Here is a 27,152-nt window from a genome sequence, read left to right on the forward strand (position 1 = left end):
GGTCCCAAATCATTCTTGGCAACCTCAAAGCCATCTTGATATGGGAGAGGTCTTTTGATGATCTTGATTGTCTACCTCCCCTTCTTGTCTTCTTCTTCATCATCCCCATGTCACCACCATCTTCATGGTAGATCTTGACTTGAACTTGGGGCTTCTTTTCTTGCTCAACTTGTGGCTTTTGTTGAGGCTTCACTTGACGCTTCACCAATTGCTTGGTTAGGCACAATGAGGTGAGATGACCCCAAGTGCGACACTTGAAGCACTTGACATGCTTTAGCCTCTCTTCTTCTTTCATCTTCTTGAGCTTCTCTTTGTTTGGACAACCATTTGCAAGATGTCCCACTTCATGGCACCGGTAGCACATGAAATGAGAGAGCTTTTCTCTCTCTTGCTTTCTTTTGCCCTTTGTCATCTTCTTCTTGAAGCCAAGGCCACACTTGTCACCATAGATTCTTTGAGTCTTCAATATATACTCAAAGGTGACTTTTGAATTATAGCACCTCTCTAGCTTGTTGCTCAAATTCTTCACTTGTTCATTGAGCTTATTGTTCTCCTTCAAAAGGTTAGTCTCACAAGACATAGAAGTAGAACAAGCATCTAAATGTGAAGAACATGGCATAGACAATAAATCATCACAAGAGGTGGATACATGCTTCTTGCCTACATCACAAGGGTTAGTAACACTATGTGATTGATCATTTGACCCAAGTGATGAGCTCTAACTAGTTTTAATTTCTTCATTAGAAAGCTTCTTAGTGAGAAAAGCATGATCTTTTACCAAGTTGTCATGAGCAACACAAAGTTCCTCATGAACCAATTTTAGCTCCTCATGTGAACAAGTAGTAACATAAAGTAGATGCTTTTGTTGTTCACATGTGGTCTTTAGAAATGAGTTTTCATTTTTCAATTTACTTGTTTTTGCCAACTCATTTCTTAAAGCTTTTGAGAGTCTACATACAAGCTCAAAATTTGGATCATCACAATCAACAATCACATCACCAATAGATACCTTAGTGTCACCATGTGACATGAAGCAATGTGGTGATGTAGTAGATGAGCTTGTGGAAGCATCACTCTCATAGCCATCATCTTCATCATCAAGTGTGCATGGAGTAGCATCATCATTTGCATCACTTGTGACATCATCATCGTCCTTGTCAAGTGATCTTGTAGAATGATCATCATCTTCTTCACTTGACCATGAGGTGGAGCAATCCTCCACAACCACCAAGTTGTGGTCATGCTCAACATCCTCATTTGTGTCCACCTTTGGCACATCATCTTCTTTGGATATTGCCCCATATTTCTCATTGAGAAATACCCAAATCTCATGGGCGGACTTCATATCCATAATCTCACCAAATATATTATCTTTCATAGATGAGTAGAAGATGTTAGTAGCTTGGCAATCGAGATGTAGGCATTTCTTTTGCGCTTGAGTTGCAACCTTTTTATCAATTGCACAAGAAAAGCACACATCTACAATCCACCACATTTGAGGAGAACTAAACTTAAAATTGCATGTCATCCAATTTCTCCACTGTGCAAAGTGTGTGCCATCAAAAATGTGTGGACACTCAACATCTAGCCCATAAACCGCCATCCTCTCGGGTCGGTGAAGACCACAAATGAGAGACCTAGCTCTGATACCACTTGAAGGGTCGAGATGGCGGACTAGATGGGGGGTGAATAGTCCTTTCTAAAACTTATCACGCCGGCTAACCGAAACAAATGCGGAATTAAAACTATCGGTCTAGCCAAGACTACACCCCTCTATCTAAACTCTCTAGCACCTTGTAAAAGATCCTAAACAAGCGAACAAGGTGCTACCTTAGCAAGAGCTCACCTAACCAAATCTAGAAGCAAGGTCACACAAACCTATGCAACTAGTACTTTGCAAACCGGGGGAGCTCCTACACAAACTAGTGAGGCAAAACGCACAAAGCCTAAGCTCACTAGCAAGCTCAAAAACAAGGCAACTAATGCCAAATTAGAAAGCGCAACTTTCTTAGCTACACAAACTAAGCAATGTGACTAACAAGGTTACACAAACCAAATTAGTCACGCAAGGGGAACTACTTCTAGCCACACAAGCAAGAAGGTAACTAGCAAGCTACACAAGCTAACTAATTACAAGAGCAACTACACAAGCACAAGTATATGAATGTAAGAACAAGCTTGTGTTAGGGACTTGCAAACCAACGGGAAGAACAAAGTTGACACGAAGATTTTCTCCCGAGGTTCACTTGGTTGCCACCAAGCTACGTCCCCGTTGAGACAAGCTCCAAGGTTGCCGCCGGTCCTCTTGCTAGTGGTGACCCGCAAGTCACACTCTCCCACGTGGAGTGCTTACCACAAGCTCTAGCACTTGACCCGGTCGGACCACTTGTCGCTCTTCACGTCTCGCTCAACTAGAGTTGCTCTTCGCGATCCCCGCGGGGTGAGCGCACCGTACCCCTCACAATCTCTTCTCCGGAGCACCGCACAATCTCCTTGCGTGCTTCGACGGAGTCACAAGCCACCAAGCCGTCTAGGAGGTGGCATCCTCCAAGAGTAACAAGCACCACCGGCTTGCAACACGAACACCTAGTGCCACTCGATGCAATCTCTCAATGCAACGCACTAGAATCGCCCACTCACACAATCGGATGAACACTATCAAGCAAATGTGAGTTAGAGGCTTCACTAGCACTCCCCAAGCATGGACACTAAGTCCCAAGGGTGCTCAGCACTTGCCAAGGCCGGCCACAACTTCTATTTATAGCCCCAAGGGCTAAACTAGCCGTTACCCTTCACTGCGCAAAAGTCGACCACACCGGACGTGTCCTAGTTCACACCGGACGCGTCCGGTATTGACCAGACCAGCGTCCAGTGCTCCTGACCGTTAGAAAAGTAGTCGTTGCCTCTGACACAGACAAGGCACCGGATGCTCACTTTTGAAATACCGGACGCGTCCTAGTTCACACCGGACACGTCCGGTGTGCACCGGACCCAAACTCAGTGAGCGTCGTAAACTTGAGCCAACACCGGTCGCCACACCGGATGCACACACCGGAGCGTCCGGTGTGCACCGGACTCACACCCAGAGAGCTCTACAAGAGGAGTTTGCACCGGACGCTAACTCAGACGCGTCCTAGTTCACACCGGACGCAAACTCAGAGAGTTTCACCGAGAAACGAACTCACCGGACGAGGCACACCGGACTCTACGCGAAAACTATTTCCGCGTCCGGTGCCTCAACTCGGACGCGTCCGGCCTGAAAGTCTGCGCGAAAAGTTTCTCAACTTCTACCCTTGCTTCCATGTGCCAACACCAAAGTGTCTCCACACTTGTGCACGTGTGTTAGCATTTTCACAAACATTTTTCCAAGGGAGTTAGCCTCTCAACTTGCCACACCACTCGATCCTAACACGTATGCAAAGTTAGATCGCTCAAGTGGCACTAGATGACCGATATGCAAACAAGTTTGCCCCTCTTGATAGTACGGCCATCTATCCTAAATCCGGTCATAAACTTCTCTACACACCTATGACCGGTGAAATGGAAATGCCCTAGGTTATACCTTTGCCTTGCGCTTTCCATTTCATCTCCTCCAATGTTGATGCAACACATGCACCAACCAATCACCAAATGATATGATCCACTTCATATCATCACGTGACCGTATTGGTTCATCGATCTTGACCTTACTTGCTCTTCACTGTTGCCTCGGTCCATCGGCGCCAAGTCTTGCTCAAGCTTCACCGTCACACGCGGTCCCTCGCTTCAAAGCCTCCGACTTGCCCTTCACTCTTGCAACCGGTCCATCAAGCCAAGCCTCATCTTGATCTTCTCCACCTTGGTCACATGACTCCATGTCATGTCTCATATGCAATGAGCTCCTTCATCATCACATCATCACCTGTGGACTAATCTCCTGTGTACCTCACATAAACACTATTAGTCCACCTAAGTTGTCACTCAATTACCAAAACCAAACAAGGACCTTTCAATCTCCCCCTTTTTGGTAATTGATGACAACTCTACAAAGATATGGAAATTAAGCTTTTTCAAGCTAGCACTTCACACAAGTGTAAATTGCTAACTTGTTTTGAATTTTATGCTACTTATCCAACATTTAAGCTCTATGTCAAGATTTGGATAAGCACCATAAAACCCTACTAAGTGCTAAGGTGTATAGAATAAACCTTTGTAGCTCGATACCAAATTCGATATCATTTGAAGCATTCGATGTACACCATCCTTAGCACCATGAGTAGCTAGACAACAAAAACACTTGAAACCCCGTGAGATCAACATTAAAAGCAAGGGTCTAGTCTTTACTTGAAGAACACAAGTCTAGCTACCAACCTATGCATGCTAGTTATCATATCATCAATCAAGTTTTATAACTAGCACACACCACACAAGCATGCATATTGTATTTAGAAACTTATGCAATGCAAGCAAGCACATGAATATGCACATATCAAATGCAAACAATTAATCTTCTACCGCTACCTCTTCTTCGTTATCTCCCCCATCAACATCATCGAAGCCACCGTACTAAGAAATAATGTCGGTGTGGTCCAATTCTTCTTCTTCACCTTCATCCATTATAATCCCGCTTTCTCCTTGCTTGGTCCAACAAATATAGTTTGGTACAAAACCAGACTTTAATAAGTGCGAATGAAGAGTCCTTGAGTTAGAATATTCCGTCAAATTCTTGCACACAGCACATGGACAACACATGAAACTGTCCCTCTTGTTTGTCTCGGCCACACTTAAAAAATAGTGCACGCCATTAATGAACTCTTCGGAGCGCCGATCGGCATTATACATCCAATTACATGTTACCATCTGCATTAAATATAACATATATATTATGAAAACCATGCACATATAGTTTCTCATCTTATTGCACAACATGTATAACACACATACTTGATTAATTCAAGCAAGCTTGGCTACAACAAATACAATCGCAACTAGCACTAAAAAAACTAAAACTAAAATGCACTTAAGCAACATAATTAGTTCGCGTCCAATCCCAACTATAATAGATAGATCATTCGCTTGATCAACATCGATGGACTCCTTTCGCTGGCTCACTGCCTCATCACCTTCAGCCTCAACCGCCTGTGCAAAAGATTTCTTGATGTGTTGAATGTATTCTTCCTCCCAGTACCAACCTATACATCCGCCGGTACCGTCTCACTGAAATTAGAAGAGAGAATCAATAGTTTAAGTAATATTATTAAAAAAATAGGCACATATATAAGCAAATGTCTAGAAATAACTCACATTACGATCCAGACCTTTGTAGAATATACGACCCTTGTTTACTTCCTCCTTCGACACTTTGTACTCCATCACAATCTTCTGCCCACACTTGCCGCAAGTAATGAGAGGGAGTTCTGGTCGGTATCTCTTTTGAACCCGTTGAGAGATTGAGGACCCGGTCATGGTTGTCATCTACTATCCATACTCAATTTTTAAATAATTACAAATTCCACATTTTCTAGTAAACATGTATGATTAAAGAACCTAATAATATCCTTTATTTGTCTGGTTACTTCAACAAATTTTCTAAATTATACAATAGATATTATGTAGTAATAAAAACTTATCAAGTGATATTAACAAACCAATTAATTTGAACTATCCGATTTTCTCAGATCATTATTGTAAACTATATACATTAACTAAATTTCAATCCACTCATGTTCTAATATATATATAAAGAAAAAAGATTTAAAAGATACTATAATTCATTCTTGCAAACTACATTAATACTAGGTCAACAATGATATATCTATATATATATATATATATATATATATATATATATATATATATATATATATATATATATATATATATATATAATTAAAGTGAATGATTCAAAATAATAAAGTGGATTTGACCTAAAAATGATGGGAAAATCACAAGCCAAAAACAACATAAAAAAGACAAGGAATGATGAAGTTAGTCACCTCGAAGCACACGAAGAGATGATGACGGAGTCGAAGAAGATCAACGATGGGCGTCGGAGATGAAGAATAAGCAAGAAGAACAAAATGCAAGCTCTAAGAGCAACAATGGTGCTCTCTGGTTTCAAATGATCCCCCAAGCAGAGAGAAGGTAGCCGCGTCCTACAAACCGGACCTTCAGCACCGGTTCAGGGCACAAACCGGTGCTAAATGGTCACTTTTAACATCGGTTTGTGCCACAAACCGGTGCTAAAGGGTTTGGCTCGGCCCATGACACTGGCTGATGCTAAAAGGAACCCTTTAGCATCGGTTGGTAACAAGAACCGGTGCTAAAGGGTGTCTGCCCCGATAGCACTTGACTGTTGGGCAGGCCTCTTTAGCACCGGCCCGTGTTACAAACCCCGTGTTACAAACCGGTTCTGTAGAGGTCTTTAGCCCCGGTCTGCATAAATGCCATAGTTTTTGACGATTTTGGGCATCGATCAATGCCTTATTCTGTAGTGGTGAATTAAGAGGAGAATTTGTTAGTAATCCTAGAGTACTTAGTTTACTTAGCTTATCTGCATATCTGTTTTCAGCACATGCATGCACACGAGGACTGGTTTGTGGTTGCTGGCTGTTGCGGCCCATGGGGATGGACGTGCGCACTCTGCGCAATCGTGCGCCGTGGCTTGTATCTAGTTGCTTTGTACTTTCATAAATAGCAATACAATCACAGAAAACCCTGCGCCCTTGGCAGCACCAAACTTGTGTGTTCATCGTTTGTTCACACTGCTGCTCGCTCTAGCTCGCCGCCGTTCACCTCCAGAGCTCACCGCCGATCGGTGACTAACAGTGACTGTTCCAGTCTTAGCCTGTAGCCAACATTCTTCTAGCCGAACAGAGCCTGTGTGTATCGACTTATGCAGACTTGCATTGTCTAACACAAAGACCAGCTAATGCAGTATTAATCCTACTCTGAGGACTACGCAAACCTACATAAAAGCCTATGCAGGCAACAGAACACAAGCAAACTACAATGCACAAGTCTAAATACAAACTTATATAGGCAACCAATCAAACTATATGTATCTAGAAAAACAAAAAACAACTTGTAATTTGGAACAGGGAGAAATTGTTACCATGCGAGGAATGAAAAGAATGATAGATTAATTCATTGCATTCCACAAACCAAAACAAAAAAAAAAGAGATAATGAACCACCACCTCGCTCCTTAAACAAACAGTCTAAATGTCTCCAGCAGAGTACAACCGGTCAGCACCAGGATCCCGACAGGTACTTAGCACACAACACAGCGAGACTGAACACACAGCATCAACCAGCTGGTCAAGCAAACGGATCCAAACAGGACCACGACGGCAGGCTCTTTGCGTGCCACCTCAGAGCGACGGGAGAAGCCAGAACATGGAGACAGCAGAAGTTGCGATGAAAGACCAGGTGATGAAAGCCAGGACCACCGAAAGCGCGTACCGTCCGCATGACAACTGCGGGTACATCCTGCAGAAGTGGACGTCTCTCTCGAACAGGATGGTCACGCCCGCAGACGCCGAAGCGGCAGCAAACGACAGAATTGCAGTGACCTTGCAAAGGTAGGCACACCATAATGTTCTGTTAAAGTTTTCTTTAGCTAATCTTAATAGTGGAATTGAAATCAAATGTAATGGCACTCCAATTCATTAACAACTATAAGTGCTCCTTTCACAAAAGAAAACTTGGTTCGTAAACTTCTGTACACTTGTACTGAATTATCTAGAGAAGAGAATTCTGCAAACAAAGAATTCTAAGAAACATTGAACACCCAGGATAACAAAATGGCCTAATTCTTATGCATTTTTTATCAAGTTGATTTTGAATCCTCTCAGCATGCATCAGTAGTTGCATACAATGAACATTCCATATCTACAGACTACATCTGATGGTTAAAGTTCATTGTTTTGTATCTAAAAAAAACTCAACCCCTGGGGGATTGACGTCCCCCGAGGTATATCACAGAAGGAAGAAATTTCCTCGAACTGCAGGGTTGTAAGCACTTTAGCTAACAAACACAAAAATAATCACTTACCCAGTCCCCAACAACAAAAAGGCTTACAAGCACAGGGTTGTGAAGATCTCTTTTAGTCTTCAAAGAGTATATATCAAGACAAGCAAGGCCAAAACTCCAAAGAAGCTGCAGGCCCATTGAAGCAATCAAGTAGCTGGAAAGGAAAAAATAGATCAGAATAAATAATCAGAAGCAATGTAAATGAGACCAATAATGCATATTTGAGCATTGAGCTCATGCTCAAGGCCAAGCCATTTTGAACATTACAACTTTCAGATGAGATTCAGCTAGTACAAAAGCTGAGCAAGAGCAATAACACCATTTATGCATCAATGCAATAGTGAAGAGATGTAACACATTGAAATACAAGTCCTAACACATTCCAACTAACAAAAGTTGAGCAGGAGCAATAAAACCATATCTTAGAGATTGCTTCTCATTTGCATGATGCTGAAAGAGATTCTGATCTCTTTCAGCATCATGCAAATGAGAAGCAATCTCTAAGATATGGTGCAAAACAAGTGGACTTGTGGGGTAATAAGCACCAGACACGACAATAATAGAATCATAAAAGAGTTCCAGGAACTGCATGATCTTTTCAACAACATGCCAATAATTCTTAGTCAACAATTCTTCACCATAATGAGAATTAGTGAACACAGAAAATATATTCTTATATGGAATCAAGTGTTTCAGCATTAAATAAGTAAAATTCCATCTAGTATCCATATCTATGCCAAACTTTCTAGGTCTAACACCCTAGAAATACAATATTCTTTAAACAATGCAATTCTTTGATTCGAGGAATTTAAGAAGTTAATTGCAGTTCTGAAATCTTCTCTAACAAGTTTCAACCTCTTCAATCTAGATTTGACAATAAGATTAATGATATGATAGACACAACGTTGATGCACAAGAAGATACTTTCGCTTATTAGGATTATCAGGTGTAGGTGCTGCAAAAGATCCCAAGTAACCAAAGAACATAGGTGTCAAAGACTCCATAGCCTTAGAATTAGATGAAGCATTGTCTATATTGACAGCAAAAACCTTATCAATCAAACCAAACTCCTCAACCATAGAAGCAATCAAACCAAACTCCTCAACCACAGAAGAAATCCTTTCAGCAATGTTTTCACCTTAATGTTTAACCTCAATCAGCCTAAAACCAACAACCCTTTCTGTAATTCCCAATCAGAATTTACATAATGAGCAACAATACTAATATAGTCCTTAGCATTACCAGACCATATATCTAAAGTAAAAGACACAGAAGAAGTAGCAGGCAACATAGATTTCATCAGTTTAGAACGAGTTTTAGCAAAAAGTTTGCCAACATCTCTAGTGGTGGTCTATCTAGAGACCCTGACAAACTGAGGATTATGAGCACAGGTAAGGTAATCCTCCTAGGCCTGTGTCACCTATGCCCAAAGGGAAGTCCAGTCTAGCAATCAACTAGCACAATTCAATACGAGCAACCATAGTTTTGAAAATCGACGATTACAACCCGCCTAGTCGCGACTAGTCGCTAGGCTATGGCCTGGGCCTGGACTAGGGGGGTAATCGCCCCTCTAGGCGGGTGGAGCACCTAGGCGGAGCCAGGCGTCGACTCGACGCGATTCAACGGCGCCTAGGAGCCCTAGGCAGCGAGGAATCGAGCGATTCAGGCGTGGCGGCGTGGAATCGTAGGAAATTTCGGCTGCCCGCGCGGGAAAGAAGCTGCGCATGGGAGGAGGATAAGGCCAGGAAGGGGAAACAAAGCCGCGCGCCCGCTCGTGCTCGCCTCAACCTCCACCTCCCTGCGACGACGCCCGCAGGGATGTAGCTCCCACCGGCGACGCTCATCCCCGCCTGCAGTGCGCCTCCGAGGTCCTCCTCCCCGCTGAGCGCATCCTCCTCCCCACCTCGACCACCTCCCTGCGACGCCGCCCGCAGGGTAGCACCTCCCACCGGCGAAGCTCGTCCCCACCTCGACCTCCACCTCCCTGTGACACCGCCCGCGGGGAAGGACTTCCCACCGCCGACCGTCCTCCCCACCTGCAGTGGCCCGCCGAGCATGTCCTCCTCCCCACTCCAACCTCCACCTCTCTGCTACACCGCCCTACCCGCAGGGAAGCAACTCCCTCCGGCGAAGCTCATCCCCGCCTGCTTCTCTCGTACTCCTCTGCCCCAAGGGCCAAGGACGAATGTATGTATGTTCTCCCCTGCTCCTCTCCTCTGTTTCCTTTCCCTGCTTCTATCCTCTGTCCCCTTTCGTATTGAATCTGAAATTGCTCTGAAATCTGAAGCTATAAATGTATATATTATATATGTATATATAAATTGGCAAAGCGCCTAGAAAAACGCCTAGCATCGCCTAAGCTAGCCTAGGCTGGACTAGTCGCTAGGCTAAGGGTCATCGCCTAGATTTCGCCTAGCGCCTAGCAAAACTTTGCGAGCAACCATAAGATCATACACCCAATTATGCAAACCACCATCAGGATTCAGAGCAAGTCTAGACTAGACCCTATGAGCATGATCAGTCTTATTCCTACAAGATTTCTGGTGCCTAAGCAAACAACCAGTACCAGTAGCAGATCTAGCAGTCAACCTAGCCTACATATCTTGCAGATAGCAGCAATTCTAACATCACCATCCTTAATCTCCTCAAAGTCAGCCAAACACCAGACTTGCGCTTACCACAGGAAACGGTATCATGCGTGGAGGTGGAGCCGGTCCTTGTCACCGTCACGGCCCCTCCACCACCGTCGCCGACCTCGGCATCGACATCGATGACATTTTGTTGAACACTGGCATCACCAACATCGACACCAAATAGTCCGGCCGCGTCGTGACGGAGGTCGTCATCGTCCTCGAGCGCCGCCTCGTCCAGGCCATCGTCGTTGAGTGGATATCCAGCCGCCACAGGCCTGTCGACCTTGTCCGTGGACGGTTGACGATGACACTGACCTCTAGCACCATTCCTCAACGGAGGACGGGGACGCCTAGCCATGTCTATGCTAGAGGAGAAAGACAAGGCATCAGGCAACGACCTGCGCAGAGAAACGAGGAGAGGAGAGTGAGTTAGAGACAACAGACAAGCACACAAGAGAATCAAAATCTAGGGTTAGGGTTTGGGATCGTGGACTGGAGTACCTGTGCTACCGAAGCCCAGTGCCGGAGATGACGACGGCGACCCAGAGGACAGATAGACACTGATTAGATCAAATCGGCGGCGAGCGGCGGAGGAGGGACTCGACATTAACACGAACTAACATAGTTCACTTCAACAAGAGCGAGAGGGGAAGGGTGAGAAAGGAGGAGATGGGGTGATATGTGGGAGCCAGGAGCGGCAGTTGTGGCAGTTGTGGATCGAGATCAACATAGTCGGAGACGACGGACGAAGGCGACGACGGTGGCTGCGTCGACGAGCGGGCGAGCGACTGCGAGAGGACGAGAGCGAGTGATGCATGAGCAGGCAGAGCGGCGTGAGGGGGATTAGGTTTAGGGTTAAGAGGAGTTGGGGGCGCCCACTGCGGCGTATTATATATGCGCGAGGAAGGGGGGGTGGGGTCGGCTGGAGGGCCATTGGCAGGCCGGGCCGGCACCACGCCTACCATTGGAGCAGGCCAGGCCCATGCCAAGCTGCGTGCCTAGGGTGTGGCCTAGGCACGAGCTGCTCCCCCGGGCCGTGTTGTGCTTGGGCTGGGCCAAAAGGCTTGGACCTCATGGCCAACTATAATGAGTGCCCTGTAGAGAGGATGGAAAGAGATATTTATAATCCCCATAGGAATCTGACTGTTAGAGTAAATGTCATAAGTGTCAAAAGTTTCGACATACCAACACCTCCTCCAACTTCTGAAGCTAATGTGGCACAACCAGGAAGTTTTGCGCAAGTCAGAACTTCCGACAAGGGGTCAGAACTTCCAACATTGCAGCACACCTAAAGAACATGTGGCACCACCTGGGAGTTTTGTGCAAGTCAGAACTTCTGACCCATGGTCGGGACTTCCGACATCCCTGGAACCTAAATAGACTCCGAAGTGTACAACGTGGTGGTTGTGTATCTCAATTTATTTGAGTTGCTTAACTGAGCACCAATGTTTGCACCCCTCTTGATAGTATGGCTTTCCTGAACTCAATTTCAAAGATATAAAATAGCATAAAACCTCTTTGAGTCCAACGGCTTATGATTTATATCAATTGAGGGCTCTCACTTCCTTGTATAACTCCATTAACTCATTGTTGACACTAATAGCTGTGACAGTTGCTCATAAAACTTGTTAGTCCCTAAATTATTTGTCATTCATACACCAAAACCCAAATAGGGGGCCAACTGCACTTTCAAGAAGTTACCAAACCAATCTATTGAAATTAAAGTAATAAGCCTAATGGAATAATGGACACTTGCTTCCATAGTTTGAGAAGGATGGATGAGGAGGATTTGATCCAGTGTGCTGCTCATGTGGTTCGTCTGCACCATACCAGTAAGAAGGAGGGCTTTAGATGGAAACGATGGCATAGGATTTTCTCTTTTTTCCTGATTATCTTATCTTCTATTGTTCCCCATTATTTAAATAATTCAACTAAATCAAGGGTTATCAATCACTGGACCTCTTACCTTGTATGCAGTAATTGGAGTACCGTACCCAATGAAATTTATAGGCAATTTACAGAACATACTAAAATATTAACTTGTGAATAACTTGTAAAGAACCTGCAATCATCTAATGACTTAGTTAGCCTCCTTGAAATGCACGTATAACCTATACAGATTAATGCTGAAATTTGGTAACATAAAAAACATGAATACAGTTGTGAAGAACATTTTTCAAGAACTCTTTGACTACAAATTCCAGTTTCAGCATTGACCCAGCTGGCTGAGAAATTTGTACTCTCCGGAAGTATAGCATGTGAGTTGGGAATTCGAGGAAACACAAGGTCCCACCCCATTTGACTCACAATGCTTACCTAATTAACAAAATTTTACCCTGAATATAGCATAATAGAGGAATAGAAAGAGGAGGCAGTACCAGAAGACAGAGAAGTTTGCTAGAAGCTGATTTCCATAACATGGGCTTACCCTAGAGGGTTAGAAATATAATGTTACATGGGCCTACTCATCTCATACTCTAACTGTTGGAGTATGTGTAATGCAGGCCCATGTGGCTAGGCCCATGAGGCCCATGTATCCTTGACTATATGGCACCCTGTTTAGGGTTAGCCCAAGTAATGGAAAATTAGAATTCTAACATGGTATCAGCAGCCTAGGGTTTTCCCTGCCCAGCCCAGCCACCCAGCCGCCGCCGCCGCCCCTGGCCGGCGCGCCGCCGCCCGCCGCCGGCGACCATGGCCGGCCGGCCTCCTCCTTCTCCCTCTCCTTCCTATTTCTCCTCCTTTCCTCCCCTCCCCGCCTCCCCTTGGGCGCCCATCGCGCGTCCAGCGCTGCCCCGACCTCTGCTCAGGCCGCCGGCCGACCCAGCCGCGTCTTCTAGCGCCGCCGCCATGACCACGCGCACGGCCCAGACGGGCGCTGCAGGGGACCCCGCCGCCGAGGACGCGCCTGGAGCAGAGGACGCGCCCGCCGGGGATCCGCTGGCGCCAGGCGGAGCAGGGGATGCGCCCACGCGCGCAGGGGACGCGCTGGACGGCCCTTCAGCCGCCGCCATCGCCGCATACGCCAGGGCTGCGGCTGCTGCCGCCGCGGCAGGCCTCGGCATGCCTGTGGACGGGGCTGCCGCGGCCGCCGGGGCTCTCCAGGGGGCTGGTCGGTTTGGGTGGCCTGCCCCCGGCTGGAGCCCCCTTCCCTGCACCGCCTCCGCCGCCCATGGCGCATCGTCCAGACTCCACCCTCATCGCCGCACTCGTCACTGCTCGTGCTGCGGCGGCGAAGGGCCGGGCCCGCGTGCGTGAGGCCGCTCTCGCTTGGGAGCGCGAGCGCGACGCGGCCGACGCCTTGGCCCGCCAGATCGCCGACGCCGAGCAGTTCCTTGGCCTTCCAGCCTCACCTGACGTCGGGACCACGTCCTCGGGATCGGCTTCGGTCGTCTGGCACGATCCGGCCGACCCCCACGTGGTGCAGCTCCACTACCAGGCAGGGGGCGTCCAGAACATCCCCCTCCTCGTCCCGGTCGTCCTCGAGCCCGAGTCGCCCTCCTACGCTCGCTGGAGGGACTTGGTCCTCCTCACCCTCCGCCGTTACGCCCTCGACGACCACGTCCTCCTCGACACCGCGGGGGCGGTCCCGACCCCCTCGTGGCTTCGCCTCGACAGCGTCGTCCTCTCCTGGATTCTGGGGACGATCTCCCTGGACCTCCACGACCTCGTCCGCAACACCCCGAGCGCTCGCGGGGCTTGGCTAGCACTCGAGGGCCAGTTCCTGGGCAACGCCGAAGCCCGGGCTCTGCGGCTCGACGCGAGCTTCCGCACCTTCATCCAGGGCGACCTCTCCGTCAGCGAGTACTGCCGCCAGATGAAGGGTATGGCGGACTCGCTCGGCGACCTCGGCTGGCCCGTGGAGGACCGCATCTTGGTCCTCAACGTTCTCCGCGGGCTCAGTGACCGCTACTCCTACCTCCGGACGTGGATCACCCGGCAGCGGCCCTTCCCCGCCTTCCTGCAGGTCCGTGACGACCTTGTCATGGAGGAGCTTACTCAGGGCCTACAGCCTGGGTCCACCTCCGCTTCGGGGTCCTCGTCCTCCTCCTCGACTGCTCTCGCTACCACTCCTCCACCTCGTCCCGCCGCCCCACCACAGTCGTCACTTCTGGGTCCTCTTCCCTCCGGGCCGAGCGGGGGTGGGGGGGGCCGTGGCGGCCGCCGTCGTCGTGGTGGGGGACGTGGAGCAGGTCGTGGGGGCAACACGATGCCGCTGCCACCTCCACGAGGTGCACCCTGGCCATCCTACAACCACCCATGGTCAGGGCGCATCTCCATGTGGCCGTTCCAGGCTTCCGATGGCGAGCCTCGCCTGCCGGCGGCCATGCTCGCGGGTGCTCCCCCGGGGTTCCCCTCTGTGACCTCGTGGGCTACTCCACCGACGCCCTTGTCCGGGTCTGCCGGCTGGGACCAGGCGGCCTTGGCGCACTCCTTCAGCACCATGACCCTGACTCCTCCAGTCGGGCCGGAGTGGGTCGCCGACTCTGGGGCTACTTACCACACCACTCCTAACCCCGGTATACTTTCTTCTGTTCGCCCTCCTTCTCCTTCTCTCCCTTCGTCCATTATGGTCACTAATGGGTCTTGTCTCCCTGTCACCTCTGTGGGTGCCGCCGGCCCCCATGGTTCCTTTCGTCTTCCTGATGTTCTTGTTGCTCCTTCTATGGTTCACAATCTTCTTTCTATTCGTCGTTTTACAGCTGACAATTCTTGTTCTGTGGAGTTTGACTCTTCTGGTCTTACTGTGAAGGATTTGGCTTCCCGGCGTCCTCTGCTCCGATGTGACAGCACGGGGCCCCTTTACACTCTTCGCTTTCCGGCATCTGCCTCGCCTCCTTCGCTAGTTTTGTCAGCCGCCTTCGCCACCACTACCTCCACTACTTGGCACCGGCGTCTCGGCCATCCTGGACGTGATGCTTTGATGCAGCTTAATCGTAGTTCCGATATTCGATGTACTCGGGCTCACGATGAGCATTTGTGTCATGCGTGCCAACTGGGCCGTCATGTTCGTCTTCCTTTTTCTAGTTCTTCTTCTCATGCGGCCCGCATTTTTGACCTTGTACATTGTGACTTATGGACCTCTCCTGTCATCAGAATTTCTGGATACAAGTACTATCTTGTGGTGGTGGATGATTATTCTCATTATTCCAGGACTTTTCCTTTACGTGCAAAGTCTGATGCTTTCCCCGCGCTTGTCCACTTTTTCGCTTGGGTGTCCACACAGTTCGGCCTCACTATCAAGGCTGTCCAGTGTGACAATGGTCGAGAGTTCGACAACTCCACCTCCCGTGCCTTCTTTCTCTCTCACGGTGTCCAGTTGCGCATGTCTTGCCCGTATACCTCCTCTCAAAACGGCAAGGCTGAGCGCATGATTCGCACCACCAATGACACCGTGCGCACTCTCCTGCTCCAGGCCTCTCTTCCTGCTCGCTTCTGGGCCGAGAGCTTGCACACCTCCACTTACCTCCTTAACCGCCTTCCTTCCGCTGCTTGTCCAGCTCCCACACCTCACCACGCTCTCTTTGGTACCCCACCTCGCTATGATCACCTTCGAGTCTTTGGGTGTGCGTGTTACCCCAACACCACCGCCACCGCTCCTCATAAGCTGGCACCCCGCTCGACTCTCTGTGTCTTCCTTGGGTACTCCCCGGATCACAAGGGGTACCGATGCTACGACCTTACCTCTCGTCGAGTCTTCATATCTCGCCATGTGGTGTTCGACGAGTCGATCTTCCCCTTTTCCACCACTACCACTCCTTCCACCTCGGAGCATGACCTCTCTGTGTTTCCTACTGACCCGGTGGTCAAGCCACCTTTTCCGGTGTTTCCTGCAGGTACTGCTACGTCGCCTGTCGCCCGTGACACCTCGGGGCCTCTACCCTGCCCGGGTCCCGAGGTGTCACCTTCCGGCCCGGCCCCTGCGCCTGACGCGGGTCCCGGGTTGGCACCTTCGACACCGGCCCCACCGGCACGTTTCGCCCAGCCGGTGCGCGTCTACCAGCGACGTGCCCGGCTGGCGCCGGTGGCCCCCTCTTCGCCGGGGTCATCTGTGCCACCGGCGACGTCTTCCCCGCCGGCGACACCGACCCCACCGCCGCGGCATCCAGCTTCTCGGGCCGTGACGCCGGTGTACCACCCACCGCTCCTTCACCGACACCCGCGTCATGTTCACCCGATGGTGACGCGACACGCGGCTGGGACCCTGCAGCCCCGGGCTCTTGCGACGATGCCCGGGGACTCACAGGTCTCACCGGTACCCTCTTCCGTCCGCGAGGCCTTGCTGGACCCTCACTGGCGCCGCGCGATGGAAGAGGAGTACACGGCCCTCCTCGCCAACCAGACATGGGATCTGGTGCCACGACCGCCGGGCTCCAACATCGTCACCGGCAAGTGGATCTGGACCCACAAGCGCCGGGCTGACGGCACCCTTGAGCGGTACAAGGCTCGCTGGGTTCTCCGGGGCTTCACTCAGCGGCCCGGTGTCGACTACGACGAGACCTTCAGCCCGGTGGTGAAGCCGGCCACCGTCCGCACGGTGCTCTCACTGGCTCTCACGCGCGGGTGGCCCGTGCATCAGCTGGACGTCAAGAATGCCTTCCTGCATGGCGTTCTTACTGAGACAGTCTACTGCAGTCAGCCGGCGGGGTTTGTTGACTCTTCTTGTCCCGACATGGTGTGTCGGCTCAACAAGTCTCTCTACGGCCTCAAGCAGGCCCCCCGGGCGTGGAACCATCGGTTTGCTGCTTTTCTGCTGACTCTGGGGTTCGTGGAGGCCAAGTCAGACACCTCTTTGTTCATCTATCACTATGGGGCTGAGACTGCATATCTGCTGCTTTATGTTGATGACATTGTCCTCACAGCCTCCAGTGAGTCCCTCCTTCGCCGGATCATCACATCACTTCAGCAAGAGTTTGCTATGAAGGATCTGGGTCAGCTCCACCACTTCCTTGGGGTCACTGTTGAGCCTCACCCTGCTGGATTACTCATTCACCAGCGGCAGTACACTCTTGACATCCTGGAGAGAGCTGGGATGACTGACTGCAAGCCATGCTCCACTCCGGTTGACACACAGGGCAAGCTATCAGACGCTGAGGGTACCCCGGTGACCGATCCCACTGCATATCGGAGTCTTGCCGGGGCACTTCAGTACCTCACCTTCACCCGGCCGGATATCACCTATGCAGTTCAGCAGATCTGTCTTCATATGCATGATCCCCGGGAGCCACACCTCACCGCTCTCAAGCGGATCCTTCGCTACCTCCGCGGCTCCGTCGACTTCGGTCTCCTCCTCCACCGACGGTCGTCCTCCACCGAGCTCGTCGTCTACACTGACGCCGACTGGGCCGGGTGTCCGGACACCCGCCGCTCCACCTCCGGCTACGCTGTCTTCCTAGGCGGCAACCTTGTGTCTTGGTCGTCCAAGCGTCAGCCGGTCGTCTCCCGCTCCAGTGCCGAGGCGGAGTACCGCGCTGTCGCAAACGGCGTGGCTGAGGCTTCCTGGCTCCGGCAGCTCCTCGCCGAGCTCCACAGCCCTCTCTCCCGGAGCACGCTGGTCTACTGCGACAACGTCAGCGCGGTGTACCTCTCCACCAACCCTGTGCAGCACCAGAGGACCAAGCATGTGGAGATCGATCTACACTTCGTCCGGGACCGGGTAGCTGTCGGCGATGTTCGGGTCCTCCATGTTCCGACCACCTCCCAGACATCTTCACCAAGGGCCTCCCGTCCTCGATCTTCGCCGAGTTCTGCTCCAGCCTCAACATCACCAGTGGCTAGTTGTGTCTGTGGGGGGGCTCGTGTGTGTGAGTCTTTTCGAGTCCAGTCTGCAACTCCGCTGCGCCGGTGGTTCAGACTGCGGGGGGGTGTTGGAGTATGTGTAATGCAGGCCCATGTGGCTAGGCCCATGAGGCCCATGTATCCTTGACTATATGGCACCCTGTTTAGGGTTAGCCCAAGTAATGGAAAATTAGAATTCTAACACTAACACACCCCCGCAGTTTGAACTACCGTCGCAGCGGAGTTTGCAGATTGAACACGAAAAGAAGAGAAGTACAAACAACACACGAACCCCCGCACAGACACAACTAGCCACTGGTGATGTTGAGCTGGAGCGGAACTCGGCGAAGGTCGAGGACGGGAGGCCCTTGGTGAAGATGTCGGCGAACTCGGAGGTGGTCGGGACGTGGAGAACCCGAACATCGCCGATGGCGACCCGATCACGGACGAAGTGCAGATCGATCTCCACATGCTTGGTCCTCTGGTGCTGCACAGGGTTGGTGGAGAGGTGCACCGCACTGACGTTGTCGCAGTAGACTAATGTGCTCCGGGAGAGAGGGCTGTGGAGCTCGGCTAGGAGCTGCCGGAGCCAGGAAGCCTCAGCCACGCCGTTAGCAACGACGCGGTACTCTGCCTCGACACTGGAGCGCGAGACGACTGGCTGACGCTTGAACGACCAGGACACTAGGTTGCCGCCTAAGAAGACGGCGTAGCCGGAGGTAGAGTGCCGAGTGTCCGGGCACCCAGCCCAGTCAGCGTCAGTGTAGACGACCAGCTCGGTGGAGGGAGACAGGTGGTGAAGAAGCAACCCGTAGTCGACGATGCCGCGGAGGTAGCGGAGGAGGCGCTTGAGAGCAGTCAGGTGGGGCTCTCTGGGATCATGCATGTGGAGACAGACCTGTTGCACGGCGTATGTGATGTCCGGCCTGGTGAAAGTGAGGTACTGAAGTGCACCAGCAAGACTTCGGTACACAGTGGGGTCTGCCACTGGACTGCCCTCAGTCTCTAACAACTTGCCCTGAGTGTCAACCGGAGTGGAGCAAGGCTTGCAGCCAGTCATCCCTGCTCGATCCATGATATCAAGACTGTACTGCCGCTGGTGTAGAAGAAGCCTAGTGGGACGAGACTCAACAGTGACTCCGAGAAAATGATGGAGGACACCAAGATCCTTCAGAGGAAACTCCTGCTGAAGAGCGCTAATGATGCGGCGCAGTAGTTAAGGACTGGAAGCTGTGAGGACAATGTCATCAACATAGAGCGGCAGGTACGCAGTCTCGGCTCCATAGTGGTAGATAAACAGGGACGTATCTGACTTGGCCTCCACAAACCCCAGTGTCATCAAGAAAGCAGCAATCCGAGAGTGCCACGCCCGAGGGCCTGTTTGAGACCGTAGAGAGACTTGTTGAGCCGGCAGACCATGTCCAACAAATCCCGCTGGCTGTCTGCAGTAGATTGTCTCAGTAAGATGCCCGTGCAGAAAAGCATTCTTCACATCCAGCTGATGCACTGGCCAAGAACGAGCAAGGACCAGAGAGAGCAGTGTGCGGACGGTCGTCGGCTTCACCACAGGACTAAAGGTCTCATTGTAGTCAACCCCGGGGCGCTGAGTGAAACCCCAAAGAACCCAACGAGCCTTGTACCGCTCAAGGGTGCCATCCGCCCGCCGCTTGAGTCCAGATCCATCTGTCGGTGACGACGTTGGCACCGGACGGACGCAGCACCAGATCCCAAGTCTGGTTGGCGAGGAGCGCCGCGTACTCCTCTTCCATCACGCGGCGCCAGTGAGGGTCCAATAGGGCGGCGCGGATGGAAGAGGGTACAGGAGACCTGTGAGTCGTCAGGCATTGCCGCAAGAGTCCGGGACCGTAGGGTACCGCCGTGTGCTGCGTCACCATCGGGTGGACATGACGCGGGTCGCGGTGAAGAAGCGGCGGATGGTACACCGACGACACAACATGTGCAGTCGAGACCCGCGGCGGCGGAGTAGGCGTGGCCGACGAAGAGGAGGCCACCGGTGGTGGCGGTGTCGGCGGTGGAGGAGGCACCACCGGTGGCGACCGAGGCAGGGGTGTTGCCAACAAAGGAGAGGCTACCCCCGGTGCCACCCCTGGTGGAGGCGGGACCGCCCGTGCCCGGCGCTGGTAGACGTGCACCGGCTAGGCAAAGCACGTTGGGGGTGCAACATGCACTGGCTGGGCGCAGGGTGCCGAAGGAACGGACACCGGCGTCCTAGGGCCCGTGTCAGGCGTAGTGGCAGGAACCACCTGGAGGAGCATGGCCACCAAACCCGTGCAAGGCACGGAGTCAGGGGCCGCACCGGCGGGCGACGAGCCAGGACCCGGTGCCGACAAAGACTGCGGAGGAGCAGGACCTACAGGAAACAGTAAAGGTGGCTGGGCCACCGGGTCAGTGGGACACGACGACAAGAAGTCGAGGTCAGGGGCGGAAGCCGGTGGTGGTGGAGAAAGGGAAGACAAACTCATCAAACACCACATGGCGAGAGATGAGGACCCGACGAGAGGTAAGATCATAGCACCGGTACCCCTTGTGGTTCGGGGATACCCGAGGAAGACACAAAGAGTCGAACGGGGTGCCAGCTTGTGGGGAGCAGTGGCTGTGATGTTAGGGTAGCACGCACACCCAAAGATGCGAAGGTGGTCGTACCAAGGAGGGGTACCGAAAAGAGCGTGGTGTGGCGTGGGAGTTGGGCAGGTAGCGGAAGGAAGGCGGTTGAGGAGGTAGGTGGAGGTGTGCAAGCACTCAGCCTAGAAGCGCGCAGGGAGCGACGCCTGAAGTAGGAGGGTGCGCATGATCTCGGTGGTGGTACGAATCATGCGCTTAGCCTTGCCGTTCTAGGCGGAGGTATACGGACAAGACATGCACAACTGAAACCCTTGAGAGAGGAAGAAGGAACGGGAGGTGGTGTTATCAAACTCACGGCCATTGTCACACTGGACGGCCTTGACGGGAAGGCCGAATTGAGTCGACACCCAGGCAAAAAAGCGGCGGAGAGTGGGAAATGCCTCATACTTTGTACGCAAGGGAAAGTCCACGAGTCATGAGAAAAATCATCAACCACCACCAAATGGTATTTATAGCCAGACATACTCATGACAGGAGAAGTCCAAAGGTCACAGTGAACAAGATCAAAAACATGAGCCGCATATGAAGAAGACTGAAAAGGAAGACGAATATGGCGACCCAGTTGGCACGCATGACACAAATGCTCATCGTGAGCTCGAGTACAACGAATGTCAGAGCTATGACTAAGCTGCATCAAGGCGTCACGTCCAAGATGGCCGAGACGACGGTGCCAAGTAGTGGAGGAAGGCGCCGCGGCGAAAGCAGTTGACAGAAGAGCCAGCGATGAAGAGGAAGAAGACGCTGGAAACCGAAGAGTGTAAAGGGACCCTGTGCTGTCACATCGGAGCAGAGGACGCCGGAAAGCCAAATCCTTCATAGTAAGACCAGAAGAGTCAAACTCAAACTCAACAGAACAGGAATTGTTAGCTATAAGCCGACGAATAGAAAGAAGGTTATGGACCATAGAGGGTGCAACAAGAACATCCGGAAGACGAAAAGAGCCATGAGCGCCGGCGACACCCACGGATGTGACAGGAAGACACGACCCATTTGCGACCATAATGGACGAAGGAAGAGAGGAAGGAGGGCGAACGGAAGAGAGTATACCAAGGTCGGGAGTGGTGTGGTAAGTGGCTCCCAAGTCGGCAATCCACTCTGGTCCGACAGGAGGTGTCGCGGTGCTGAAGTTGGCCAAGGCCGCCGGGTCCCAACCGGCAGGCCCCGGCGAGGCACCGAGAAGTGGAGCCCACGTGGCCGTGGAGTAGGCGCCGGGAGGTGCCGCCCACGGGGTCGCTAAGGGGAACCCCAGAGGAGCACCAGCGAACATGGCCGCCGGCGGGCGAGGCTCACCGCCGGTAGCCTGGAAAGGCCACATGGAGATGCGCCCCGACCACGGGTTGTGGAAGGTGGGCCAGGGTGCACCTCGGGGACGGGTCGGCACCGGTGTGCCCCCATGGCCACCACCATCACCACCGCCACCAGTGCCACGGCCTCCTCCGCGACGACGCGGCCACGCTCACGCACCACCACCACCACGACCCCCCCCCACCCCCGCTCGGCCCGGGAGGAGGACCAAGGGGACGCGGTGGAGTAGCGGCGAGAGCAGTCGAGGAAGTCGAGGATCCCAGCGCGGAGACCGGCACAGCCTGAACCCCTTGCTGGAGCTCCTCCATGACAAGGTCATCACAGACCTACAGGAAGGTGGGGAACGGGCGCTGACGGGTGATCCACGTATGGAGGTGAGCGTAGCGGTCGTTGAGCCCACGGAGGACGTTGAGGACCAGGATACGGTCCTCCACGGGCCAGCCAAGGTCGCCAAGAGAGTCTGCCATGCCCTTCATCTGACGGCAGAAGTCGCTGACGGAGAGGTCGCCCTAGACGAAGGTCCGGAAGCTCACATCGAGACGCAGAACTCGGGCCTCGGCGTTGCCCAGAAACTGGCCCTCGAGCGCCAGCCAGGCCGCACGCGCATGTGGAGTGTTGCGAAGGAGGCCGTGGAGGTCCATGGAGATCGTCCCCACAATCCAAGAAAGGACGATGCTGTCGAGTCGCAGCCACGCGGCAGTCGGGGCCGCAACCACGGCGTCGAGGAGGACGTGGTCGTCGAGGGCGTAGCGGCGGAGAGTGAGGAGGACCAGGTCCCGCCAGCGGGCGTAGGAAGGCGACTCCGGTTCAAGGACGACTAGGACTAGGAGCCAGATGTTCTAGACACCCCCGGCCTTGTAGTGAGCTGGGCCACGAGCGGGTCGGCCGGGCCATGCCATGGGACAGCGGTGGTGGACGACGTGCGGTGACCCACCCCAACCATGGCACCCGCCGAGCCGGAGGAGGTAACCCCGCCGTCGGGGGCAGCAGGGAAGGAGAGGAGCTGCTCCGCGTCGGCGATCTGCTTTGCCAGGGCATCGGTCGCGTTGCGCTCGCGCTCCCAGTTGAGGGCAGCCTCCCGCAGGCGGGCCTGCCCCGCCGCGTACTCGGCCCGAGCAGCGGCGAGGCATTGGTGAGGACGAACACGGGACGCGTCACGGGGAGCGGCACGGTGGGGGATTAGGAAAGGGGTTGGTGCTGGTCCCTGCGCCCCCGTTGCCCCCTGTGCTCGTCAGCACGATGGATGGTGTCGGAGTCCATGGCGGCATGCCATAGGGGTAGTGCACGAGCAGACCACCAGTAGGGGGAGACGCTGGTCTCTGCAGCATCACCCCCCATCCCCACGCCAGCGCCAGCAGCAGGCTGAGAAGAGACCGGCGGCAGAGAAGGATCCACGGGCAAGGGGGGGTCCACCGCATCATCACCCCCACCCCCACGGCCAGGGGCGAAGGTACACTGTTAGTAGGGGGTGCAAATGCACCACCCTAAATTTTAAAAAACAGTTGTTTTAGTTAAATTTTCACCATATATGCACCATCTCTTATACAAGTATATGCACCCACAAGGCAAGTGCACCACCCTTTAATTTACTCTAGCTTCGCCACTGCCCACGGCGCCCGCATCCGCACCCCCCACCAGCGGCAGGGGAGGGTTGCCAGCCGTGGCTGCCAGGAGGAGAGGAGGCCGGGCCGCGCCTGCGTGAAGGAGATGGCCGGCGGCAGCGCAGGTTTGGCTCAGGGAGGCGCCAGCGGCGGCTTGTGCCCAGGTGGGGTAAGGGAGCGTCGGGAACTGCTGGAAATAGGAGGGAGGAGGAGGGGAAGGAGGTTGCCGGCCTACCACGGCGGCGCCCTAGGCAGCTGGCTGGCCGGCGGCAGCGGCTGCTTGCCTGGCAGCGACTGGGAGGAGGGGGAGGAAGACTAGGCTGTTGATACCATGCTAGAAGCTGATTTCCATAACATGGGCTTACCCTAGAGGGTTAGCAATATAATGTCATACATGGGCCTCATGGGCCTAGCCTCATGGGCCTACTCATCTCATACTCTAACAAAGTTGATGAAGTCATTATCAGAGGTCACGCTGATGATGGAAGTACTCGCAAGGAAGGATTGTGTGATTCATAGAACAAAACTCTGTTTGGTACCTGGGCTTCCCAGTACATCTCTCATCCTCAAAGAATGAAGCTCAGGAGGGGGTGGCAGCGGCCGCCACAATTTGGAGGAGCTATGGATGGCCAGGTCAGTAGAATAAAGGAAACCCTAGGTGCAGTCAGTAACATTTATTTTGGGAGATCTGAATGGGCACAGAAAATTAATGGGCCCTAAATTTTACCATTTTTTTCCAAAATTCACAACGTTCCTTTTAAAGTTTGCAAAATAACAGGGGATGCAAGAATGGAAAAATGTACACATATGTTGCACTCGAGCATGATAGAGACATAATAATCTCTAGACCTGATTTCTTACACTTGGTTTGGAAAATTACCTTGATGTTTGTAATAAAAAAAATTCCCTCAAACTTGCATATTATCATTGGGTGACTCAAAAATGGTATGATCCACTAACTCTATTTTGGAAGGACAGATGGCTTCATGGTCAGAGAGTTGCTGATTTGGCCCCTCAAATTTTCCCTTGGTTCCAACTTGAAGGGCCAACACAACAACTGTCTTGGATGCTCTCACTGATGATTGTTGGGTCCAGGACATTCAAGGGGCTACATCGGTTGGGGTTCTTGTAGAATCTCAGCATCTGTGATGTCATGTCTGAGGTCGTGCTACAGCCAGGTGTTGATGATGTACATCTTTGGAGGCTATCAGCTTCTCTGCCAAGTCAGTCTATGAAAACTTCTTCCATGGTGCCATCCTTTTTGGACCATGGGAGCCCATTTGGAAACCTTGGGACCCAGAAAAATGTCATTTCTTCCTTTGGTTGGTGGTGCACAATTGGTGTTGGACTGCGGATCGACTAGCTCGAGGAGGATTGCCACATCCAGAAAGTTACCCCACTGTGATCAAGAGGAGACAATTGATCGCCTTATTGTAAGCTGCGTCTTTGCAGGGAGTTCTGGTTCATCAAGTTGTAGCGATTCAGCCAGCATTCAGTGCCACCCTCCATTGAGGGCCATCCTGGAGCCTTGCTACCTGATCAAAAAAGGCCTTAATTCACTCATCATTCTTGGCACATAGACTACTTGGAAACATCAAAACCAATGCATCTTCGAAGGGGTTGAAGTCTGGCTGGCGCCTTGGTTCTGCTTGTAGAGGAAGTGCGACTTTGGAGTTTGGCTGATGCTAGTGGCCTAGTGGGTTGCCTCTGTGACTGCCACTGGCGCTGGTGTTTAGTTCAGTTTGTGGCCGTAGTAATTTTGCAACAGGCATGCATGTGTTCTGTATACCTAAGGGGGTCTTCTTCTTTTAATATAATGGTAGACAGCTGTACTGTGTCTTCGAGAAAAAAAATATAGTATAACATGCAGATTCACTGTCCAGCTGGACAAGGTGGCACAATATTTACAAAAGATCATATACTCATATAACAACACATGGCATGTCACTTGACTTGGGCACATCACAAGCCAAGTTGCCAACACTTTTGTACTGCCTTATATTATTAAGGTCTTCATTACAAAATAATTGGTAAATAAGGGAGTCTTGGACATATATCAAGGTTCAAGTTTCCAAGTCAAAAGTAGATGTTTCCTGAATTTGTATTCAATAAGCGTCAAGTGATATGTGGATACATATATTTAGGCAGTACTTTTGTTATAACCTTTTAGGCTGTGAATGTAAATTAGTTTTAAGAGGAAACAGAAGAAATTATTTGAAAAACCAAATTTATTGCCCTTTTATCCTATTTTCAATCCACATTCATAAAAGACAATTCATTTTTTTTAACTAAATCATACATTTTTTAGCCAGCCCATCCGGACACAATTCATGGCATAAACAAGAAAATAAAGTCTGACTCTACACTCCAACCTAAAGCTCAATGGGAATACAATAACATAAAGTTTGCCTAAGCTTGTGGTTGTGATGATTTGTGGGTGAAACCCCCATCGAGAACTAATCCAAGCTGATGAAATCTTTAAATCGCCAGGAGCAGCTCATGTCACAGATTATCATCATTTCTCTTAGTTCTCTAGCTCCACGACTGCATCTTCAGCTAGCAGCAATGGGCCAAGAACCACTTATTCAAGGCACATGTACATTGTGCTCAATCAAAACCCCAGAATTGCGCACATTGTGAAATGCTGGTGAAATTCCACGAAGGCTTACTAAAGCCAGAAAATGTGTACTTTTACCTATCCGCCAGAGCTAGCTAATAACCAAAGCAGCACACAAGAAGCAACTAAGCGGAGCAGAGGAGAGCTGCAGAGAAGGTAAACGGAGTTACCAGAAAGCGGTGTAGTTGGAGAAGCCGTAGGCTGTGGCCATAGCGCCCATGGATGCGCCGGCGGACACGCATTGCGACAACCTCAGCGCCATGCCACTCCAGGTCCCCGGACTCCCTACAACATCCTTCATTCCCCCCAGCCGTTGAGTGAGAGCGAGTGGAGAGAAGCGCGCAGGAGACCGCGGGGCCAGAGAGATAGCAGCGGCTGCCAGTCGGAGGTCCGGCGAGGCTGGACACTCAGAGCCGGATCTGTGTAGGTCCGGCGAGGCTGGACACTCAAACCCGGATCAGCAGGACGCGAAGACCGGAAGAGGGAACATGGAAGGTGGCCGAGTCTGTCAAGATAAATGAACTTTGGAAAAAGTCTACTTACTCCCTAAGCTAAGCTCTC

General features: G+C 51.7%; 1 protein-coding gene across 1 annotated transcript; it reads right to left on the minus strand.

Moving 5' to 3' along the window:
- LOC8064939 (CASP-like protein 5B3) lies at positions 7,064 to 27,146 on the minus strand. Its single transcript, XM_002462016.2, has 3 exons — positions 26,762 to 27,146; positions 8,035 to 8,167; positions 7,064 to 7,552 (listed from the first exon to the last, which is right to left on the minus strand). The coding sequence occupies exons 1-3, from the start codon at positions 26,890 to 26,892 to the stop codon at positions 7,352 to 7,354; spliced, it is 465 nt and encodes a 154-aa protein (XP_002462061.1). The 5' UTR covers positions 26,893 to 27,146; the 3' UTR covers positions 7,064 to 7,351.

Source organism: Sorghum bicolor, chromosome 2 (assembly GCF_000003195.3).
Source record: "Sorghum bicolor cultivar BTx623 chromosome 2, Sorghum_bicolor_NCBIv3, whole genome shotgun sequence".
Taxonomy (NCBI): Eukaryota; Viridiplantae; Streptophyta; class Magnoliopsida; order Poales; family Poaceae; genus Sorghum; species Sorghum bicolor.

Excerpts from the sequence above, each read along its gene's own strand:
- LOC8064939 (XM_002462016.2), bottom strand. The coding sequence starts at position 26,892 with ATGAAGGATGTTGTAGGGAGTCCGGGGACCTGGAGTGGCATGGCGCTG. Across the intron at positions 8,168-26,761 it reads TCCAACTACACCGCTTTCTG|CTACTTGATTGCTTCAATGG; the intron begins GTAACTCCGTTT and ends TTTCCTTTCCAG. Across the intron at positions 7,553-8,034 it reads TTTTTGTTGTTGGGGACTGG|GTCACTGCAATTCTGTCGTT; the intron begins GTAAGTGATTAT and ends TACCTTTGCAAG.